Source organism: Jaculus jaculus, chromosome 2, assembly GCF_020740685.1.
Source record: "Jaculus jaculus isolate mJacJac1 chromosome 2, mJacJac1.mat.Y.cur, whole genome shotgun sequence".
NCBI lineage: Eukaryota > Metazoa > Chordata > Mammalia > Rodentia > Dipodidae > Jaculus > Jaculus jaculus.
The window spans coordinates 161,528,611-161,547,307 of record NC_059103.1 but is presented as its reverse complement, the minus strand read 5'-3'; the positions used below and the strand labels follow the sequence as shown (position 1 = coordinate 161,547,307).

The following is an 18,697-nucleotide window of genomic DNA, read 5'->3' as shown; positions in this document are numbered from 1 at the left end:
GCAGGCATAGAGGCACAAGCTTGTAATCCAAGCACTGGGTAGGCAGAGACAGGAGGATCCCTGGAACTCACTAGCCAAGTAGCCAAAACAGTGAGCTCTTGGTTCAGAGAAAACCTTGTCTCAAAAACAAAAACAAAAAGGTGGCAAGCAACAGAGGAAAAGACCTGACATCAACCCATGGCCTTCACATACACGTGCACAAGTGTGCACAGACATATAAACATGAGTACACATACACATGCAAAATAAATCCCTACTGTTGGGAAGTTTTTCAAACTATAATCTCTATACGGACTTATATTTTCTAAGGGAATAGATGATATATTAATGCCATAGATTATCATATGTTAATCTTATGAACAGTATTATCATAATAGCATATATAAAATGCTTCACTTATACTAGATCCTGCCCTGAGTACTTGCTCTTATTTTCTCTACAAAGACATTTTATACACCATTATTATCCCTATTTTACACACTGGAAGACTAAGTCTAGGGCAGGTAGCCATCTTGTCTAAGTAATTTAGGGATAATTTAAACTGAGGCTTATCTTGAAGCTATTCTCAAGCACATGTAAACCTCTTACTGAATACTCAAATCAATTTTAAAATCAATGAGTGTTATAAAGCAATGGAACAACCTAAGCATCTTTCAACTTATAAATTAATAAAGAAAATATGGCTTATAAATAAGGAATATTATCCATCCAAAAAGAATGAAACTTTGTGACAACATAGATATGAGTGGAAATCATTACATTAAGGCATATACTGCATGATCTGAATCATATATGGAATATAAAAATATTGATCTAGGGCTGGAGAGATGAATAAGTGGTTAAGGCACTTTCTGGCAAAGCCTAATGATCCAGGTTCAATTCCTCAGTCCCCACATAAAGTTGGATGCACAAAGGAACACTGGCTTGAGGTCCTGACATGTCCATTCTCTCCTTTCTCTCTATCCATTTCTGCTTACAAATCAATAATATTTCATAAAAAGAGCTAAATGTGAGTTATTCTTTTAAAAATATTCATCTAATGAAATTGAGAGCAGGTTGATATTTACTAGATAGTGAGGAAAGTAAACAGGGATAGGAAAAGGTTGAACAATGGGTATTAGATGATAGCTAGATAAGAGTAAGAAGTCTACTGACTCTTGGAGTAGGGAAGACGAGAAGGAAGAAAATATACTAGGAAGGTGGAAGAAGAAAGAGACCTCAAAGTATAACATTGTGCTCACCCAAAGTGGCTGGCATTTTTTAAATTAATTAATGTATTTATTTATTCTTTTGAGAGTGGCAGAAAGAGAAAGAAAATTTGCATGCCAGAGCACCCAGCTACTGCAAACGAACTCCAGATGCGTGTGCTACCTTGTGCATCTGCCTTACATTAGTCTTGGGGAATTGAACCTGGGTCCTTTGGCTTGGCAGGCAAGTGTTTTAACTGCTAAGCCATCTCTCCTGTCCCTGTGATTGTCAATTTTATAGTTCTTAGATGTCACTGACAACCTCTCTATACAACCTTCCAGAAACACACCTCTCTTTTCTATGGCCATGAAGTCTTAAAGATGCCCTCTAGAGAGAAAATGTGCTTATACTTGGGTTTCATGGAAGACTTTCCTTCAAAAAAAAAAAAAAGAGAGATAAACTGAAATCTCTTACTCATACTCTGTGCAATAATAGGCCCCATATAATGGTGGAAGTACTTATATCTAAAGATCAAGTGCCATAAAGTCAAGACAACATGGTCTGACAAGTTGTCAGAATACCAGCAATGTTGCACACATAGAGAAAGCTATACACAAATTGTTGATCTCTCACTGTTCACATCTTATTTTCAATTTTATTCAGTGACCTGTAGAACTGAAATAATACATTTGTGTTGGCATATCTAAGTATAGGTTTCACACATACCAGAAAATTACCTTTCAGGTCTAATTTGTCTCTGTAAAAATGACAATTCTAAATGATCATTGGTAATTTTTCTGACTTTCAAAACTAAGATAGAAGTGGTTCAGGCACAAATCACATTCATATATTAGATTATTAGCTTCAAGGTAAGTTGCTACATATGGGTACACAAGTTTTTATTAATAATTAATTTAAATTTGTCCTAAAGTAATGGTTCATTCATTTATTAAATTCTAAAAAGTTGATTTTACATTATGAAATGTGTAAATTGTGGAAAAACATTCATCAGATTCATACTATATTAAATACCCTTCAAATCTTCCAGTTGAACTACCAAACTCATCTTACAGTCAATAAATTAAATGTCAGTGAATCCTCCCATCTCTACTAACCTAAGGGGCATGAGTAATTGGATAACTATACTGTCTATATTAAGACTTTTAAAGATATTTTATTTTTATTTATTTATTTCAGAGAGAGAGAAAGAGGCAGAGAGAATAAATGGGTGCAACAGGACTTCCAGCCACTGCAAACAAACTCCAGACACATGCAGCACCTTGTGCTTAGCTTAAGTGGGTCCTAAGTAATCAAACCTGCATCCTTGACTTTTCAGGAAAGCATCTTGACCACTAAGCCATCTCTCCAGCCCTATTAAGACATTTTTTTAGAAAATTAAGAAGTGCCACCATGGGCCTAGAATAACCAACAATAAGGCTAGAAGACCAATCAGCTATTCTGACTTAAGGATGGGGGATATATACATAACCTTCAGTGATGGCTGCTAGCAGCTGTCTTCTTCCCTCATGTCTCTTACCAGCTGGGCCATCTTCTCACAGCCTTCCATAGGCTCAGACTTCCTCACTAGAATCTAAGGTTTACTCACTTTCTGACTAGAAACTCAGAATAGACAGCTTTTGCAATGCAGATGGTCCCTAGATTACAATTTAGACCACTTTCATCTTGAATATTAGACCTGGGGTCTAGTCCTACACTTTAAGCTTGGGTAACTTTACTTATAAATTTTACCTATTGTGTCCTAATCCCACAAGATGACCCTCAGGTGCTAAACTTTACACCCCACCTTATCTCTGGAGACTGAGTTTGTATGTCTCAACTACCTTTCCTGAACCTGACCTCAATCTTAGGCTTCCTCTCATATAGTGCCTCCTGAGAGCCCAGGCTACTGGACAGAAGGTTTTCTACCCCTTTATCCACTATCCCCTGCATCCTTCACTCTAGAGGAGTACATATAATGACACTCTAAAACCACATATCCTGTGGGAGAAAGGGATTTGTGTGCAAGATTATATGTTTTCCCTCTCCTAGTAGTTCTTAACCTATTCTATGGGCATGATCAAAGGACCAAGGCTTTCCTTCGAGTAAGATCTCACACATTTTGTACAAGCATACTCAAATCTTAGCTTTAAAAGCAGAGATCTAAAGTCTACTGTTTTTACTCCAGTCCAGCTTCACTAAAGCTAGGCTTTATAGACTAACTCAGCTAGTAAAAAGGACACTGGTTGGTAGTTCCCTAAATGCCTATGCTAAGCAGTTCCCTAGAGTGCCCTTCCAGGAAAAACATGATCAATATGATCAGGTTGTGTAACTCCATATGTCTATATCTAATCAAATCCAGATACCTTTTAAAGACTGTCAATTTGTTCTCTATATTGATCAATTTTTTACCACCAACCATTAATGTAATGTTATATTAAGTACACAAGATTGTACTAGTTTCTATGTTCTTGAATAAAAACAGAAATCTTTGGCAGGTCCTTGGGTTATACAATCTATTCAAGGCAAAAAGTGGCTGAAACCAATACTCCACAAACTTTCATTAAGAAAATGTCCCCACCCTTAACATACCCACACCAGAATGATATCTTCAAGGTTGAAATAACAAGATCATATTCTCATATACTTTGGTACACATTTCTTAGGAAAGAAAAAATAATAAGCCTCTTGTGTGATGGATTATTGTCTTATACTTTTATGTGTCTTTCCAAGAACATAGCAAAGATTATATATTCTGTTAAATATTTTTAATAGAAATGATTTTTTAAAAATCCTAGCAAGACAGATTTCAGTGTTCTTGAAAACAAAATAGGTTGTGGTAGGCACTTCCAAGAATTACACATACAAAACTTAAACCCAAGCTGTGTGGGTAATGATGAAAGTTATTTCCATCTGGCAACTGATTTGTGGTGGTGTTGGCATTGTCATCAGCAAACCACAGTATAGCCAGCTGTCTGGTTCACACTATCAGCAGACTCAGGGCTAAGTGATATTGTAAGAGGGTCTCCCAGATTAAATGTACATATTTATTCAAGAACCACAACTGTGTGAAAACAAAGTTCCTATAAATGCTCATTCTTTTCTTCACAGACAAGTGTTTAATCAAAGGCTAATGGTTCTAATCAGTAGAAAGGTTATATAAATCACATCATGCATTTGTGGCATAATTGGCTATACATGTGAGATCTGGTGAGCATGAAAATAAATAATTTTCATGGTCTGGAATCCTCATGATCAACAGACCTAGAAGCATAAATATTAGCAACATCATAAACTCAAAGCTTCTCCACACTCTCAAAACTTATACTTTTTGAATCTGAAAATAGATAACAGAGGAGCAAAACGGCACATGAGAATACATTATCATGGGCAAAGAATGAACTTAAGCGCTTTCAATTAAGACAGAAGCACAGGCTTAGGAGTCAAAAAGTACTAGTTAAATACTCCCTCTGCTTTATAGAGTTAGTAGACATTAACAATTTCAAGCTCTGAAGGTTGTTATGAAGAGTAATATGCAATATATTTGAAGCATTTAGTAAAATGTTACTTGTATATACTATTACCAAGGCAATCACCACAAAGGGGATGGGCATCAAATGCATTAGAGTCAAATTCATAGGGCAGAATTTACAGCTTGATTAATAGAATATGGCTGATAGGGGCAGAAAGATCATTCTCAGATCTCTGGCAAAGATCATTGGATGGATAGGGGTAACTTTCATTATAATAAAAAATAGAGATTAGGTACTTATTCAAGGAGGGGAAACAATGTGTATTCAGTTTTAAGTGGGTCCATAGGAGACATTCAGATGAAGCTCAATAGGCAGATTGATGTTTACATCTAGGTCTGGGAAGAGAAAAGTAAACTAAAAATGCATTTGTACAATTCACCAGCAGAAAAGAGACAGCTGAAGCAGTGGGAATGGACTAGCTCAAGAAAACAGAATATACACAAAAGAAATAAAGACTATCAAGAACAGAGAATGGAGAAGAAGACACCATTGCATTTCTTATTCAGAGAAATGTGTTACCATGAAATGGAGCTCTGCTGCTAATGTCTACAGAAAGTGGCAGTAGAGTTCAGCCTGGAGAATGGACATTTCCAGTGTTAAAAAAGTTCGGAAAGCTCAGGTGCATGTTGCTCTCATAAGCTCAGAATGGGAGACAATTAAGGTCTGTAATGATGCTCTTACTGGACTGGTCAGGGTAGGAGATTGCATCTTCTCTGATAGAGGAGAGTAAAAATGAGACATAAGGAGCCAAACAAAATGAAGAGGAGTTTCAGATGCACTGTAGTGCTTATTGATTCTTTGGTGTTTTTTGCCTTTTATTACCTTCTAAGTCTCCCTCAGACCCTTAAATCCTGTGTTGTCTCTGCTAAATCACATCTCTCCTCTCCTTCTCTCATCCTCAGCTATTTATCAGAGGCTGTGACAGTCTCATAATGGAAAGAGGAATAGCTCATGGTGTATTTATTCTCTCTACCAGCATAGCTTTTTCCTAATTTCAACCATATACTCTGGGCTTTAACAAGGTGACATAATAGCACAGAAAAGGGTAGCACAAAGAATTGTTGTGAAGACAGCCTCAGTCTACCCTACCCCACTTGGTTGTACTTGCCACATTAAAAAGAAAAAGAAAAAAACAGGGGCTGGAGAAATGGATTAGTGGTTAAGGCATTTGCCTGAAAAGCCAAAGGATCCTGGCTTGACTCTTCAGATCCCACATAAGCCAGATGCCCAAGGGGGCACATGCATCTGGAGTTTATTTGCAGTGACTAGAGGCCCTAGTGTGCCCAATCTCTCTCTCCCCCCCCCCTCTCTCTCTCTCTCTGTTTCTCTCTCTTTCTCTCTCTATATATATAAAAAATAAAATAATAAAAAACAAGATAAAATAAACAAGTAAGAGAAGGTCACTTGGGATGAAGACTGAAGCCTAGCAGAATCGTACTAGAATTGAGGGCATTTCAGCTAATGTTCTGATCCTCAAAAGTCCTTACTTCATGAAAATACAGAAGATCGAAATACTTTTCCTAGTGGCTTCCTAAGATTGAAATGACTTACTCATCACCTTTAGACTGCAGCAGCACTTAAATGTGGCATTAATGATTAGAAGAAACCTAACAAACCTATGTAAGCAAAGGAAACAAGGTGTATGGAAATGCAAATAAAAAGTCAAGAGTATCTTGAGACTTGCTTCTTTGCTCCGACCTTATTGGGCTGGCTTCCTTTATTCATGCTGTGGAGGGACCTAGGTAGCCATAGAGGGGCAATACCCTTACTGCCCCTACTTAGCACAAAGGAAACTGTCTCTTCCAAAGGCAAGTTGTTGACTTCCAGGACCACAGGGGTCATTACAAAGAAACAGTAACAAGACTGTCAAATAGTGTAGTAACCCCTAGACAAAAGCTTGTGTGTAGGAACAAAGGGGTTACTACATAGAGGGCAGCTCTCATTCCTGAATCAGACACTGGCCAGGTATTTGGAGTTATGAAATTACCAAGTATTGGGCCATAAGTTTTCACCCAATCTCTGTTCTTGGGTCCTGTTCTTCAGGCCATTGTACATTATGATCTCAAACAACTCTAAGAAGAAAGAGTTAAAAGAGAAAAAAATATAAAAGAAAGGAGTAAAGAAGAGAAAGAAGAAAAGCATGGGCAGTGTATCTAGAAAAAAAAACAGTAATTTGATTACTCAAGATGGGTCCTGGTGCCAGTGTTTGCTTAAGTCCCAACATGATTCTCATTGGCTCTCCAAGATGAGAGTCCTGCTTTTGGAGCATTTAGGCTTCTGATAAGCATGGACTATGTTACTAGAGCCAGAAGTAAAGCCTCATTCAAACTACATGTACTGAAAATGAAAGAAGCCTTATTCCCCAAAACCAAGCAGAGCTGTTGGTACTAAAAGCACCAGGGATGGATCCCAGCCATCAAAGACAGACACACCAATCATTACTTAGTAGTACCTATATAAGCTTCACACTTCATCCTCAACATACTACTAGTATTATATAATTTGCTATGTTTTCAATGCCAGAAAAGGAAAATCTTAGCCCTTTCATGTGGATAGCTTTTAATATTACAAATATCATCGCTCTGATAAATGTCCTTTAGTATCTGAGTCATCATCCTTTTATACTGAAGAAAAATAAAATTTGAAATACTAAATGAAACTTGGAACTATAATTTGGGCTTGGGTCATAAGATGGAGGGAATGGAAAGGGAAAAGCCAACAAAGTATCACTGGTTCCTCTGTGTATTTTAGAGGGTCATGGACAACTTATAAGCCTTGCTGCTGTTGTCCCTGGAGAAAAAATTCATAGTGGAAGATATAGAGACTGGGGGCTAAAGCATGCAGGCAGGAATTCCCAGACAAGCCTTTTGTCTTCATGGTGCAGTGTGCTTCAGGAGGTTCCACTTATTGTTCCACATGTCACTAAGCTGCCCTCGGCAGAGCTGTAAAGCCAGCTTCTACTCATATGTTTTGGTGCCAGCCTTGCCACACTTCGGCATAATTATAAAAAACAACCATCTTTGGCCTGCAGCCCAAAGCACTGTGGTTTGGCCATCAGGCGACTCTATGGCAGCTTAAATGCTCATTACTGGGGGAAAAAAATTAGGTGATTATTCAATTGCTAGGCAAAACTCTCATGTTCCTTCTCAGTGGCTTTGGTTCTTACTGAACAAGTCATGCATTTTAGCTTCCACCCTCTCTCAAGGCTTGCCTTTACCTGTTGGAAACAAAGTTACCCCCAACTGGTCATGTGGGCTGGAACATTAACTAAAAGCTTTACAGACTAGTGTTATATCAATTAGTCTGCCAGTCATGCTGGTAACTATTCTAAGTTGATGGCATTCTGTATAAATGCTTGCTCATCTATTAGACATTCAATAGTGAGGTCTTCCAGATACCACTTAAAGAATATTGTGTTAGATACTACCCCCATTTTACCTGATAACAGTAATAAGAGCTCCTTCATATTTAAAATGTTTTAAAACTACAAATCATTTCTAAGAAACATGTGTTCATATCTTTAAAATGAACGCATCTCTATTTCTATTTACTTTGGGGAGGTAGGACTAGCTAGCACTCCCTAGAAATCTTATAAAACCTATAGAATCCTTGCCTTTTTTAAGATAAATATGGCAATGTACAAGATTATGAAGGCATCACTGATATTAGAATATATTGATCCAGATTCATAGCCCCTGAAGGTTCTGTAGATCCAGTGTAAGAACTAAATGTTATATAATCTCTCTGTAAATATTTTATTCAAGTAGAAGTCCAATACAGCTTATCAAAGGCATGTGAGAAAGTATGTTGGTAGAAGACAAATTCAGGTACTCATAAGGCTTGGAAGTGGATGGAAATGCTGGTAGAAGGGACAGCAGTGGATAAGGAGTGGCAGAATTAAGTGCTACCCTGTCTATGGGCATGGTATCTAATGAGGTGAAACCGATTTTTTTTCTTTTTTTTTAAATTAATTTTCTATTCTGCAAGTACAGGCAGTTTGGTACCATTATTAGGCTCATCCATGGCCTACCCCCTCCCCATTGGCCCCTCCTTGTTGAGGTATATGGGTCTTGCATTGTAGAGTTAGCCCATGGTTATTGGCATGATAAATGTCTCTGTATATCATGACCCAAGATGTGGCTCTGACATTCTTTCTGCCCCCTCTTCCGCAAAATTTCCCTGAGCCATGTTGGGTTCATTTTTGGTCTGCTTCAGTGCTGAGGTGCTGGGGGCCTCTGAGGCTCTGGCTGTCTGATTTGGTAGAAGTTGATTTTTTCTGTGTTCGTCTCCTTCCCCCTTGTGCTGTATTTGTCCTGGTGCTAACTTACTCTCCATTGGAGAATCTGCTTCTCTCTCTTTTTTTTTTTTAATTTGTAAAGTTTTTATTAGCATTTTCCATGATTATAAAAAAAATCCCATGGTAAGTCCCTCCTCCCCACCCCCCACACTTTCCCCTTTGAAATTCCATTCTCCATCATATTACCTCCCCATCACAATCATTGTACTTACATATATACAATATCAACCTATTAAGTACCCTCCTCCCTTCCTTTTTTCTTGCTTCTCTTTTCCAGATAATGCAGATCCTAAGGAGAGAGCCACCCCATCATACCTCAAAAGGGCCCTGGCTGAAACTAAGGAAAATTGGCAAAATAAGCAAGAGTGCTGTTTTCCTGATGAAACTGATTTTTACCATACAAGAATGTAAGCTCTATACAGTCATGCACCCCTTCTTTTTTTTTTTTTTAATGTATTTTTTTAATTTATTTATTTGAGAGCAACAGACACAGATAGAAAGACAGAGAGAGAGAGACAGAGAGAGAATGGGCACGCCAGGGCTTCCAGCCTCTGCAAACGAACTCCAGACGCGTGCGCCCCCTTGTGCATCTGGCTAACGTGGGACCTGGGGAACCGAGCCTCGAACCAGGGTCCTTAGGCTTCACAGGCAAGCGCTTAACCGCTAAGCCATCTCTCCAGCCTGATGCACCCCTTCTTAAGAGAAGCATTGTAGGCCAGCATAGATGAATATACGGATCTCAAGTTAAGAAGAAAGTTTGATTAGCATAGTGATATTAGCCAGAATTTTTTACATAGATGAAACTGTCTACAATGCTTTTGGGAAAAGCAGCCAGTATGTGAGTCTATAGCTCACTGACACTTGGTAGGAAGAACAGGAGGCAAAACCTTCAGAGATTCATAAGATGTATCACGACTTTTATTTGAAATATCCATATTTCTAATGTTGGTTCTAGAAATCAAAATTGGAACAAAAAAAAACAGTCTTTTAACAGATTTATTTAGAGAGTTACAAGTTTGTAATTTCAGGAAAGTAGGAGAATTAAAAAAAAACAATTAAGTATATTTTAATACATTTTCATAAGCAGTATATTTTTATATTTATTTTTAAAATGTAAACTGTTGGAGCAAAAGTCAGTAGGAGAGGCCTGGAAACTAGAAGGAAACTATGAGAGAAGGGGAAAAGAGGATGGCTTAAGGGTGAGGTATAGTAGAAACATAAGTAGAGGGGAAGAGTACTGAAGGAGAAATGGTCTAAGTGGAGTCAGGGAGAAGATGGAGGAGACAAGCGGTTGCGATGTTTAATCAAAATTTAAGATTTATTAATAAGTCAAATGAAATATACTTCTTCACTAGCTAATAATATACAGAAGTATCCCATGGAGATAGATAATGTTGCATCCAGGAGCCATATATTGTTATTAGTAAAATTTCAGCACCAGGGGTAGGATATCTTCCAGAGAGTTGGCCAAGAAGACCCCTAATGCCTGAAAAACATTATAGAGTATTACCAAGGCTCTTGGTTTCCCACCAGAACTGGTTAATAAGACCTGATTGATGAAAACTCTACATGGTTAAGCTGCAGGTCCCTGAGAAATCAAGCTGGTGATGAGCTGGAAGTCTGCTCTTTGTTGACTAAATGTCAGGATGCTGGAAATATCCAAGCTTCCAGTTAGGGGAATATGTCAAAAGGTCTTAACCACAGTGGACCCTGAAAACTTCATGGCTGGCCGTCCAGGCCAAATGTACCAATAAGTGCAATGGTGGCATGTCTGTTGTGGGTGAAACCAATTGCTCTCTGATTGAACTTCAGACATACTCTAGAGGAAGAAATTCCTGCCTGGTACTGAAAACACAGTGAAAAGCTTATGGCTGGGGAAGTCATAAGCCCTAGCAGGAGAACTATTACTGTTATCTGGCTAAATGTATGCATTATACCCACTGAATTACCCTCTAAATAATTGTGTTTATGCCCATATATTAATACTACTCTCACTTTTGCTTAGAGAAGCTTCTCTTTTCAGGTGGAAATGACCACTTGCATGACTCAAAAGGTGCCAAAGTGCTTAGAAGAAGTGACAATGGAGTGTTCAATACTAAGTGAGACATCTCTACCACATCCTTCAAGGTTCAGGGTCCACTGCAGAAGAGGTAGCAGAAAGAAGGTAAGAGCTAAAGAAAGGGGAGTGTGTTTATGATACTTTCTTCCAGTGACTGCACAGTGGCTGATACTAACCACCCAAAACCTGCAAAATAGGAGGAAAAATTATGACATCAAAATAAAAAAAGAGATTAGGGGCTGGAGAGATGGCTTAGCAGTTAAGCACTTGCCTATGAAGCCTAAGGACCCCAGTTTGAGGCTTAATTCCCCAGGACCCACGTTAGCCAGATGCACAAGGGGGCACACGTCTCTAGGGTTCGTTTGCAGTGGCTGGAGGCCCTGGCACACCCATTCTCCCTCTGTCTTTATCTGCCTCTTTCTCTCTCTGTCTGTTGCTCTCAAAGAAATAAAATAAACAAAAAAAAATTAAAAATAGATTAGTTGGAAAAATAAAATAGAAGGGAATCAGTGAGGGATTGTGGAGATGGAAAAGAGAAGATAGTGGCAGGAGATAATGATTATAGAACATTGTCTATATTTTTGGAAGATATCAATAAAAGTTTAAAAATAAATAAAATATAAAAATTAATTTAACAGCCTTGTTACCATGACAGCATGCTGCAATAGAATAATCAGTGGCTTAGAAATCTTGCAATATTTATTAAAAATCTACTTCTTTGAGCTACAGAATATACAAGTTGATAACAATATAAATATGAACACACTGTCTTTATTTTCATATCTTAATCCAATGGAAAAAGAGCTGTATCAAAAGTGTTCAAGACAATGTATTCACTGAAGCTTATCATAGAGATATGTGAACAGTACAAAGGGGGTAGGAGGGAAGAAAACATAAATCTTCCCAGGAGCTTGAGAGGGATTCTCCAGAAGGCTTCTCTTTTAGAAGAGCATTAGCATGAGATGCTCAGATTATTTGCTAGCTAATAGAATACACTGAAGTATTGGATTTTGATCCTAGAGGAAACAGAGAGCCATTAACACACTGTGCATATGGAAATAATATGACATGTTTTTTGTTGCTATTATGGCTACCGTATGGAATAATAACCTGCAGAGAAAAACAGCACAGGGTGTGAATATCAGCTAGACAATGATTTTAATACTTCAGCTGTCAGGACAACAGCAGGGCCATGAAGAAATGCTTGCTACTTTGTTGGATATGCAGAACATGATAACTGAGTTATTACTATAGGGGAGGGGGCAGAATAGAGGGAAGAATTTAGAATTGATTTAGAATCACACCACTTCCCATGTTCAAAACAGAGATAGCATTCTCCCTGGAGCCAGGTTGCTTGAATTCAAATTTAATCTTTTCATTCATTTGTCTATGTGACTTAGGGCAAATTATCTATCATATCTGAATTTCTGTTTGTTATATATGTCAACTGCTTTCTTTACAATATGTACATTTGTGCCTAAAAGTTCAGTTATCATTAATTATCATAATGTTGATTAGGATGATGTCATTATTCAGTGTGTTTGTTTTAGAGCATCAAATGTTTTATATGATGTATTTCTAGAACAGCCTAGCTAGATCTGTTAAGATAACATGGATGTCATGTCAAAAAGAAAATTCCACTACAATATTGATGGTTGTTAGAGTCTTATAGGCAGATGAAATTATCCATAATGCTTTTAGGGAAAGTCAGAGTGTAATGAACTCCTGTGCACTGATGTTTGATAGGAAGAGTAGAAAACAATCTGCAGAGGATCATAAGAGAAGTCAGACATGAAGTAAATTTCCAAACAAAGAGAAAAAGAGGAATAGAGCCTTCATGGGAGATGCTATAGAGCAGTCAAGTGTACAGGCCGATCAACATCTCTATTTCACAATGAGGTAAACTTTAATAAAATAATTCAAAATTGCCTATTAGAATTCCTATGTCAAAAACAAATATGCCAGTTTCCATTATCCTTCTTAGTTTTAAATGCATTTCTACAGATAAAATGTTAAAAAGTCTATGAATCAAATCATATAGAATTTTTAGGTATATATATTAAATGACATTGAATTCGAGAATTTCTTATTATTGAATTCAATAATTCCTTAGGCTTATTGAATTCAACAATATGCTTAGTGGTTGAAAATCTGCTTTCAATATCAGTAAAGTTACAATATTTACACTGAAGTAGGTTTTCAATAAATATTAAACACATAAGCCAATTGGATTACCCTTTTTTTCTTTCATTTTTGCTAAAGCAACAGGGTGGATAAAAATCACGAACACTGAGCTGGGAATATGGCTCATCAGTTGAAGGCACTTGTATACAAAGCCAGCCAGCCCCTGTTCTATTCCCCAGTACCCATGTAAATTTGCAGTGGCAAGAGGCCCTGGCAATGCACCCCTCTCCTCTCTTCTCCTCTCCTCTGCTCTCCTCTCCTCTCCTCTCCTCTCCATTCCTCTCCTCTCCTCTCCTCCCCTCCCTTCCCCTCCCTCTCCCCTCCTCCTCCTCCTCCTCTCCCTCTTCCTCCTCCTCCTGCTCCTCCCCCCTCCTCCTCCTCCTCCTCCCCCTGCTCCTCCCCCCCTCCTCCTCCTCCTCCTGCTCCTCCCCCTCCTCCTCCTCCTCCTCCTCCTCCTCCTCTTCTTCTTCTTCTTCTTCTTCTTCTCCTTCCCCTCCCTCTCTCTTTTTCTCTCTCTGTTACCAACTGATTGATTAAACAGGAGATCCTGCCAGTTATAAAATCAACCAGCATGATGTACACACTTGTACCACAGCGGCACACAGCTGATGTAAGTAGCCAAGAGTTCACTGATTGGACTTAAGACCTGCTCAGTGAGGATGAACCAATATCTGGCTCAGGGATCCACACCAGATTCCCTAGAACAGGAAACCAATAGGCTCCAGGAAGAACCTCCACTGCTCTCTAACTAAGACAAAAAATATACACATAAAATATATCTTTCAAATGACTAGGATTATCCCTTTTTCTTTAAGCTGTTCTCACTTTTGGTTGGAGAATCCGTTCCATTTTACAGATGGAGCAGAATATGGGGGAGAACAAGGATACATCAATACATCAAAAAGAGACAGCTGACTGTCTACCAGGATATGGGTCACCTCCTTTGCCCTGGCCCAGAAGTCAATATAGGGGAGCAGTGATGTGAATACTGCCCTCATGACTAGCCTGAAAACCAGTTTCAAAGAATAGGAAACAGATACTATGATCACTCAAACATCATAAAAACAGAGATCCAGAGTCTACAGAGAAAGCAACATTAACTCAGTTCTCTGACTTGCCTATGAAGGCTTACAGAGCATCACAGAAGAGGAGGCAGGAAGATTGTAAGATCCTCAGGGTGGGTGGGAATAGACTGAGACCCCACGTTTCCCAATTCCCACAGAGATTGACTGAGGCCTCTTGGTCCCCACAGTGAATACCAATAACCCCACCAAAGACTTAGCAGAATTAGGGTGAGAAAGAGGGGATCTATGTGTGTAACCTCTTTATTAGAAAGATCAATAAATTAAACATAAGTAAGTAATATTTTATAAAAATCACCAAAATAAGTGATTATGTCTAAATGTCTCCTGTCTCCCTTACTCTGCCTACTACTGGAATTATTTTTCTTGTTGCTTCATCTTTGTCTAAAACCTCAGTGATAAAACCTTGAAATGAATCCCTAATTTTGCAGTGTTTTCAGCTCAAGCTGTTATTACTGTATGAGATCTGCACAATATCAGGCCCGTCAATATTACAATATGGTTGGACTAGAGAGATGGGTTATCAGTTAAGGTACTTGCCTGCAAAGCCAAAGTACCCGTGTTTGATTCCCTAGTACCCACATAAGCCAGATGCACAAGGTGGTGCGTGGGTCTGGAGTTCATTTGCTGGATATCCTGGTATGCCCATTCTCTTTATCTCTCCTTCTCTCTCCTTCTCTCTCCTTCTCTCTCAAAAAAAATAAATAAATAAAATAAAATACTTTTAATATATACTACAACATAGATATGATGGAGGAGGACATACAAAAAATGACATCAGGGCTGGAGAGGTTGCTCAGTGGTTAAAGACACTGGCTTTTAAAGCCTAACAGCCTGGGTTTGATAGTTCAGTACCCAGTACCTGTGTAAAGCCAGATGCACTACTTGGCACATGTATCTGGAGTTGCTTTGAAGCAGCAAAAGGTCTTGGCATGCTCACTCTCTCTTCCTCTCTCTCTCTCTCTCTCCCTCCCTCCCTATTTTTTTCTTGCAAACAAATAAATAATTTTTAAATGACATCAAAACAGAAAAGAGACTAGAAAGAATAAGGGTTTCAGTATAAGGAGGATGAGTATGGGGAATAAAAGAAGGTAATGGGAGGGTATTATATCAAAACACATTATGTTCATGTGTGAAAATGTCAATAAAAATGTTTTAAAAAGAAAAATCCAACTTGAAGAGAATGATATCCTACCTTTCCAAAGAAATGTCTTGTATTGCAGATAATATTGGCATGACAGAAAGTCTGGTTATTTTGGCAGCATAGAGGATAAAGTGAGAATGTTAAGTGTGTTGGCTTTGGAACCAAGTCCTGACTCCATCATGTCTCAGGTATAAAGTTCAGGGAAGCTTCCTTACCCTTCAAGTCCTCCATTTCCTCCTATGGTGAGGATGGGGAGGCTTACAATAAATGGCAGTCTTATGATATTACACTTTTGAACTTTTCAGAGAAGAGCATGACAATGGGGGTAATGCATTTACAAATACAGGCACTTTTAGAAAGATTTGATGTTTTTATACTGGCAAAAACCTCTAAGGTCTTTGTAGCATTTTAACTGTCCACTTACAAGACAATTCCAATAGACTCCAAACCACATCCGCACATCCCACCCCATGACACGGGAGCTGAGGAAGCACCATGCTTATCATCAGTTGGCACAGAACAATAGACTTTTTCTTAACCAGTGAAATTCATGACTCATAAAAATCTCTCAAAAGTCAAACACCACTAACTACCAAAGGTTTAGAGATAAGGCCTAATAAAACCTCAACAAGGAGAGGTCAATGGCGAGGGGGTAGGTCATGGATGAGCCTAATAATGGTACCAAACTGCCTATATTTGCTGAATAGAAAACTAATTTTAAAAAAAAGTAAATAATAAAAGCATATTTTTTAAAAGAGAGAAAAAAAACTTTATCATACTCCCAAATTTTCTTGTTCACCTGATAATTTTCAAAACTGAAAAGCAAACATTGCTAAAAATGGAATTTTCTTCATTTTACATCAAATTGGAGCAAAATAAAAACACATGCTGAAAGTATCTGCTGGGGAAAAAAAATGTCCCTTTTAAGTTCATCACCTAAGTTTTCAAATTACATGCTAGTGTTTCATCTGGAATTCAAAAATAAATAAAAGCAATGCTGAAAATGCCCTAACTTGTTATTAACTTTGCATTTTTGTACAAATTACTATGCTCTGCTATTGGCAAAATGATCATTAAAAATGTAATGTAAGACTATGCTGTGAAACTGCATCCCATAAAGCATGATAGAACTGTGGGTTTGAAAGTAAAGCTCCAGGGCAGATGTTCCTAATCATACTAAAAACATAAATACACAAACCAGTTTGTTCCGGCTAGAAAATAATTTAATTAAAAGCATGCTTATAATTTAACAGAATAAATAATAGTTAAAGTCAAAAAAGTAGTGAAACTACAAGGAAATAAATATAAGTCTTACAGACTTTGTCAAGAAAAATATTCCAAATCCTTAAGGCTAAGAGACTGAGAAACTAGTTTCTTTCTTGCTATAGGTAGAAAATGATTACTGAATTACCCAAAAACTATGATTGATGAGAGCACGTGCATGCACGCACACACCACACACACAGAAAGAGAGAGAGAGAGAGAATGTCACTAGAGTCTGGAGTCTGCTTTGGGAAAGTTAGAGACAGACTTCTTGCCAGGTTAAATTTATCATTGAGATATAAACCCAGAAGGAAACATGATACAGAAGTAAACAGGCACACACAGTAAAATGCAAGCTCTAAGGAGTTTCAGGATTCTCTTTACAAATAAATGATCTTGGCAAAGAGCCTCCTCTATGTACAGAAAGCTGTGTTCCCATTTATAGTAACTCCCAAGGCTACAACAGGTAATTGTGTGGTGCTAATTAGGTTTAAAAGTGATTGTATTCAAAACAGGAACTCTTTTATAGCATGATTTGGTGACTGTAGGAAATTATGTCAGCAAGAGTAAGTTGTAAATGCTCATTTTCCCATAATTACTGATCTTTTACTCAGAATTAGTATAAACCTTCCCATTGCAAATATGTAATTTCATTCAAAGTTTCGTGCTTAATTGCTTCATTTCTAGCTCTAAAAGAAATAGCCAAGTAATTTTAAAAACAATTATGCAAAACTAGTATGCATAGCAATATACTCTGTTTATGTTCCTGAAGTTAGCTTCCATTTCATTAAATATCCATTTCATTAGCTAGGTTGTCACTCTGAAATCATAATACTCTTCCAAGGATCAAAGTGACATCCATGCTGCAATAACCTTCAAACCCAAACACAGTACATTACCTTGTGTTACCTGTTGAACTGCCAGCATTATCCCAGACACAGTGTCCGGAAGCAGGTTTTCTTTCAGACTGTACTGTGGTGCCCAGTCCAAAATAGGGAGCCGCCTTTTGCACCACTGTTTGATGTCTTCACAGTGGGGAGTATGCATCCTGCTCCACCGCATGCTTTTCTTGTTCCTCTTCGCTCCTGTCATCTTTCAGATTCCCTCCTGGAGTAGTCAACTTCTTTAAGCAAGTAAAAAAAATTGTTGCAGAACACCTCCCTTCAGTGTTGAATGCCAGGCTCCAATTCGTCTGTGGTTTACTATGTCAAAGCTACCCAGCAGAGACAGACAGAGAGAGAGAGAGAGAGAAGAGAGAAGAGAGAGAATTAACAGAAGTATTTAAATGGATGCAGCTTGGCTGCATGTCTTACTATGCTTCAGCTCATTATTCTAGATAAAAAAAATTAGAGTTGAAAACCTTGAATTCTTATCTGAATGAGGAATGGTGCCTGTTACAGTTAATGTTTTCCTGATCTTGGAAAAGTAATGGGTTCAGTGGTAAGTTGGTCTACAGCTCTCTCCCCAGTAATTCCCTTTATATTCACTGTAGTCTTGTTTTTGGCTGCAGTCCCAATGGTTAATGAGGTAGTTCTGGGCGTGTGTTGGAAGTGGGCTGGGCTATGCTAATGAAAGCAGGAAGCATCTAGCTAGTTCAGTCTCCCTACAAACTATGCTAAATTATAACTCCAGGGGATCTGTTATGCAAAATGTGTTCAGAGAATCCAGCTTTACTTCTTTGGGTGTTTTCAACATATCTGACAACCACCACTTCTACAAAATTCAGAAATATGATAGTACATTGTAAAGGTCCTTATCATTTTTATTCTCTGTGCATGAGGTTTGCACTCATACAAAAACATTCAGATCACCACTGATCATCTGGGCAAGGAGTAGCTAGGACTTATAAACAAACTGAAATTCCATTTCCTGGGATAAAGAAGTAACTATACCAATGAACACATATTTGTGGATGGAGTTTTCTCCCAGTCCCTGAAGCTGTCCATTCAT

The 18,697-nt window shown here is 38.1% G+C and overlaps 1 protein-coding gene across 3 annotated transcripts in view; it reads right to left on the bottom strand.

Moving 5' to 3' along the window:
• Positions 1 to 18,222, bottom strand: part of Slc26a7 (solute carrier family 26 member 7) — a 124,715-nt gene extending 106,493 nt beyond the window's left edge. For 2 of the 3 annotated variants that reach the window (XM_045144569.1, XM_045144570.1), the window contains exons 1-2: positions 18,108 to 18,222; positions 17,647 to 17,960 (exon numbers count right to left, since the gene is read on the bottom strand). In XM_045144569.1, coding sequence (XP_045000504.1) covers positions 17,647 to 17,839 — 193 coding nt within the window. In that variant the 5' untranslated portion in view covers positions 17,840 to 17,960; positions 18,108 to 18,222. Of the gene's footprint in view, positions 1 to 17,646; positions 17,961 to 18,107 lie in introns of those variants that run through there. The other variant, XM_045144572.1, reaches the window with a different exon arrangement.
• Positions 18,223 to 18,697: the final 475 nt, after the last annotated feature.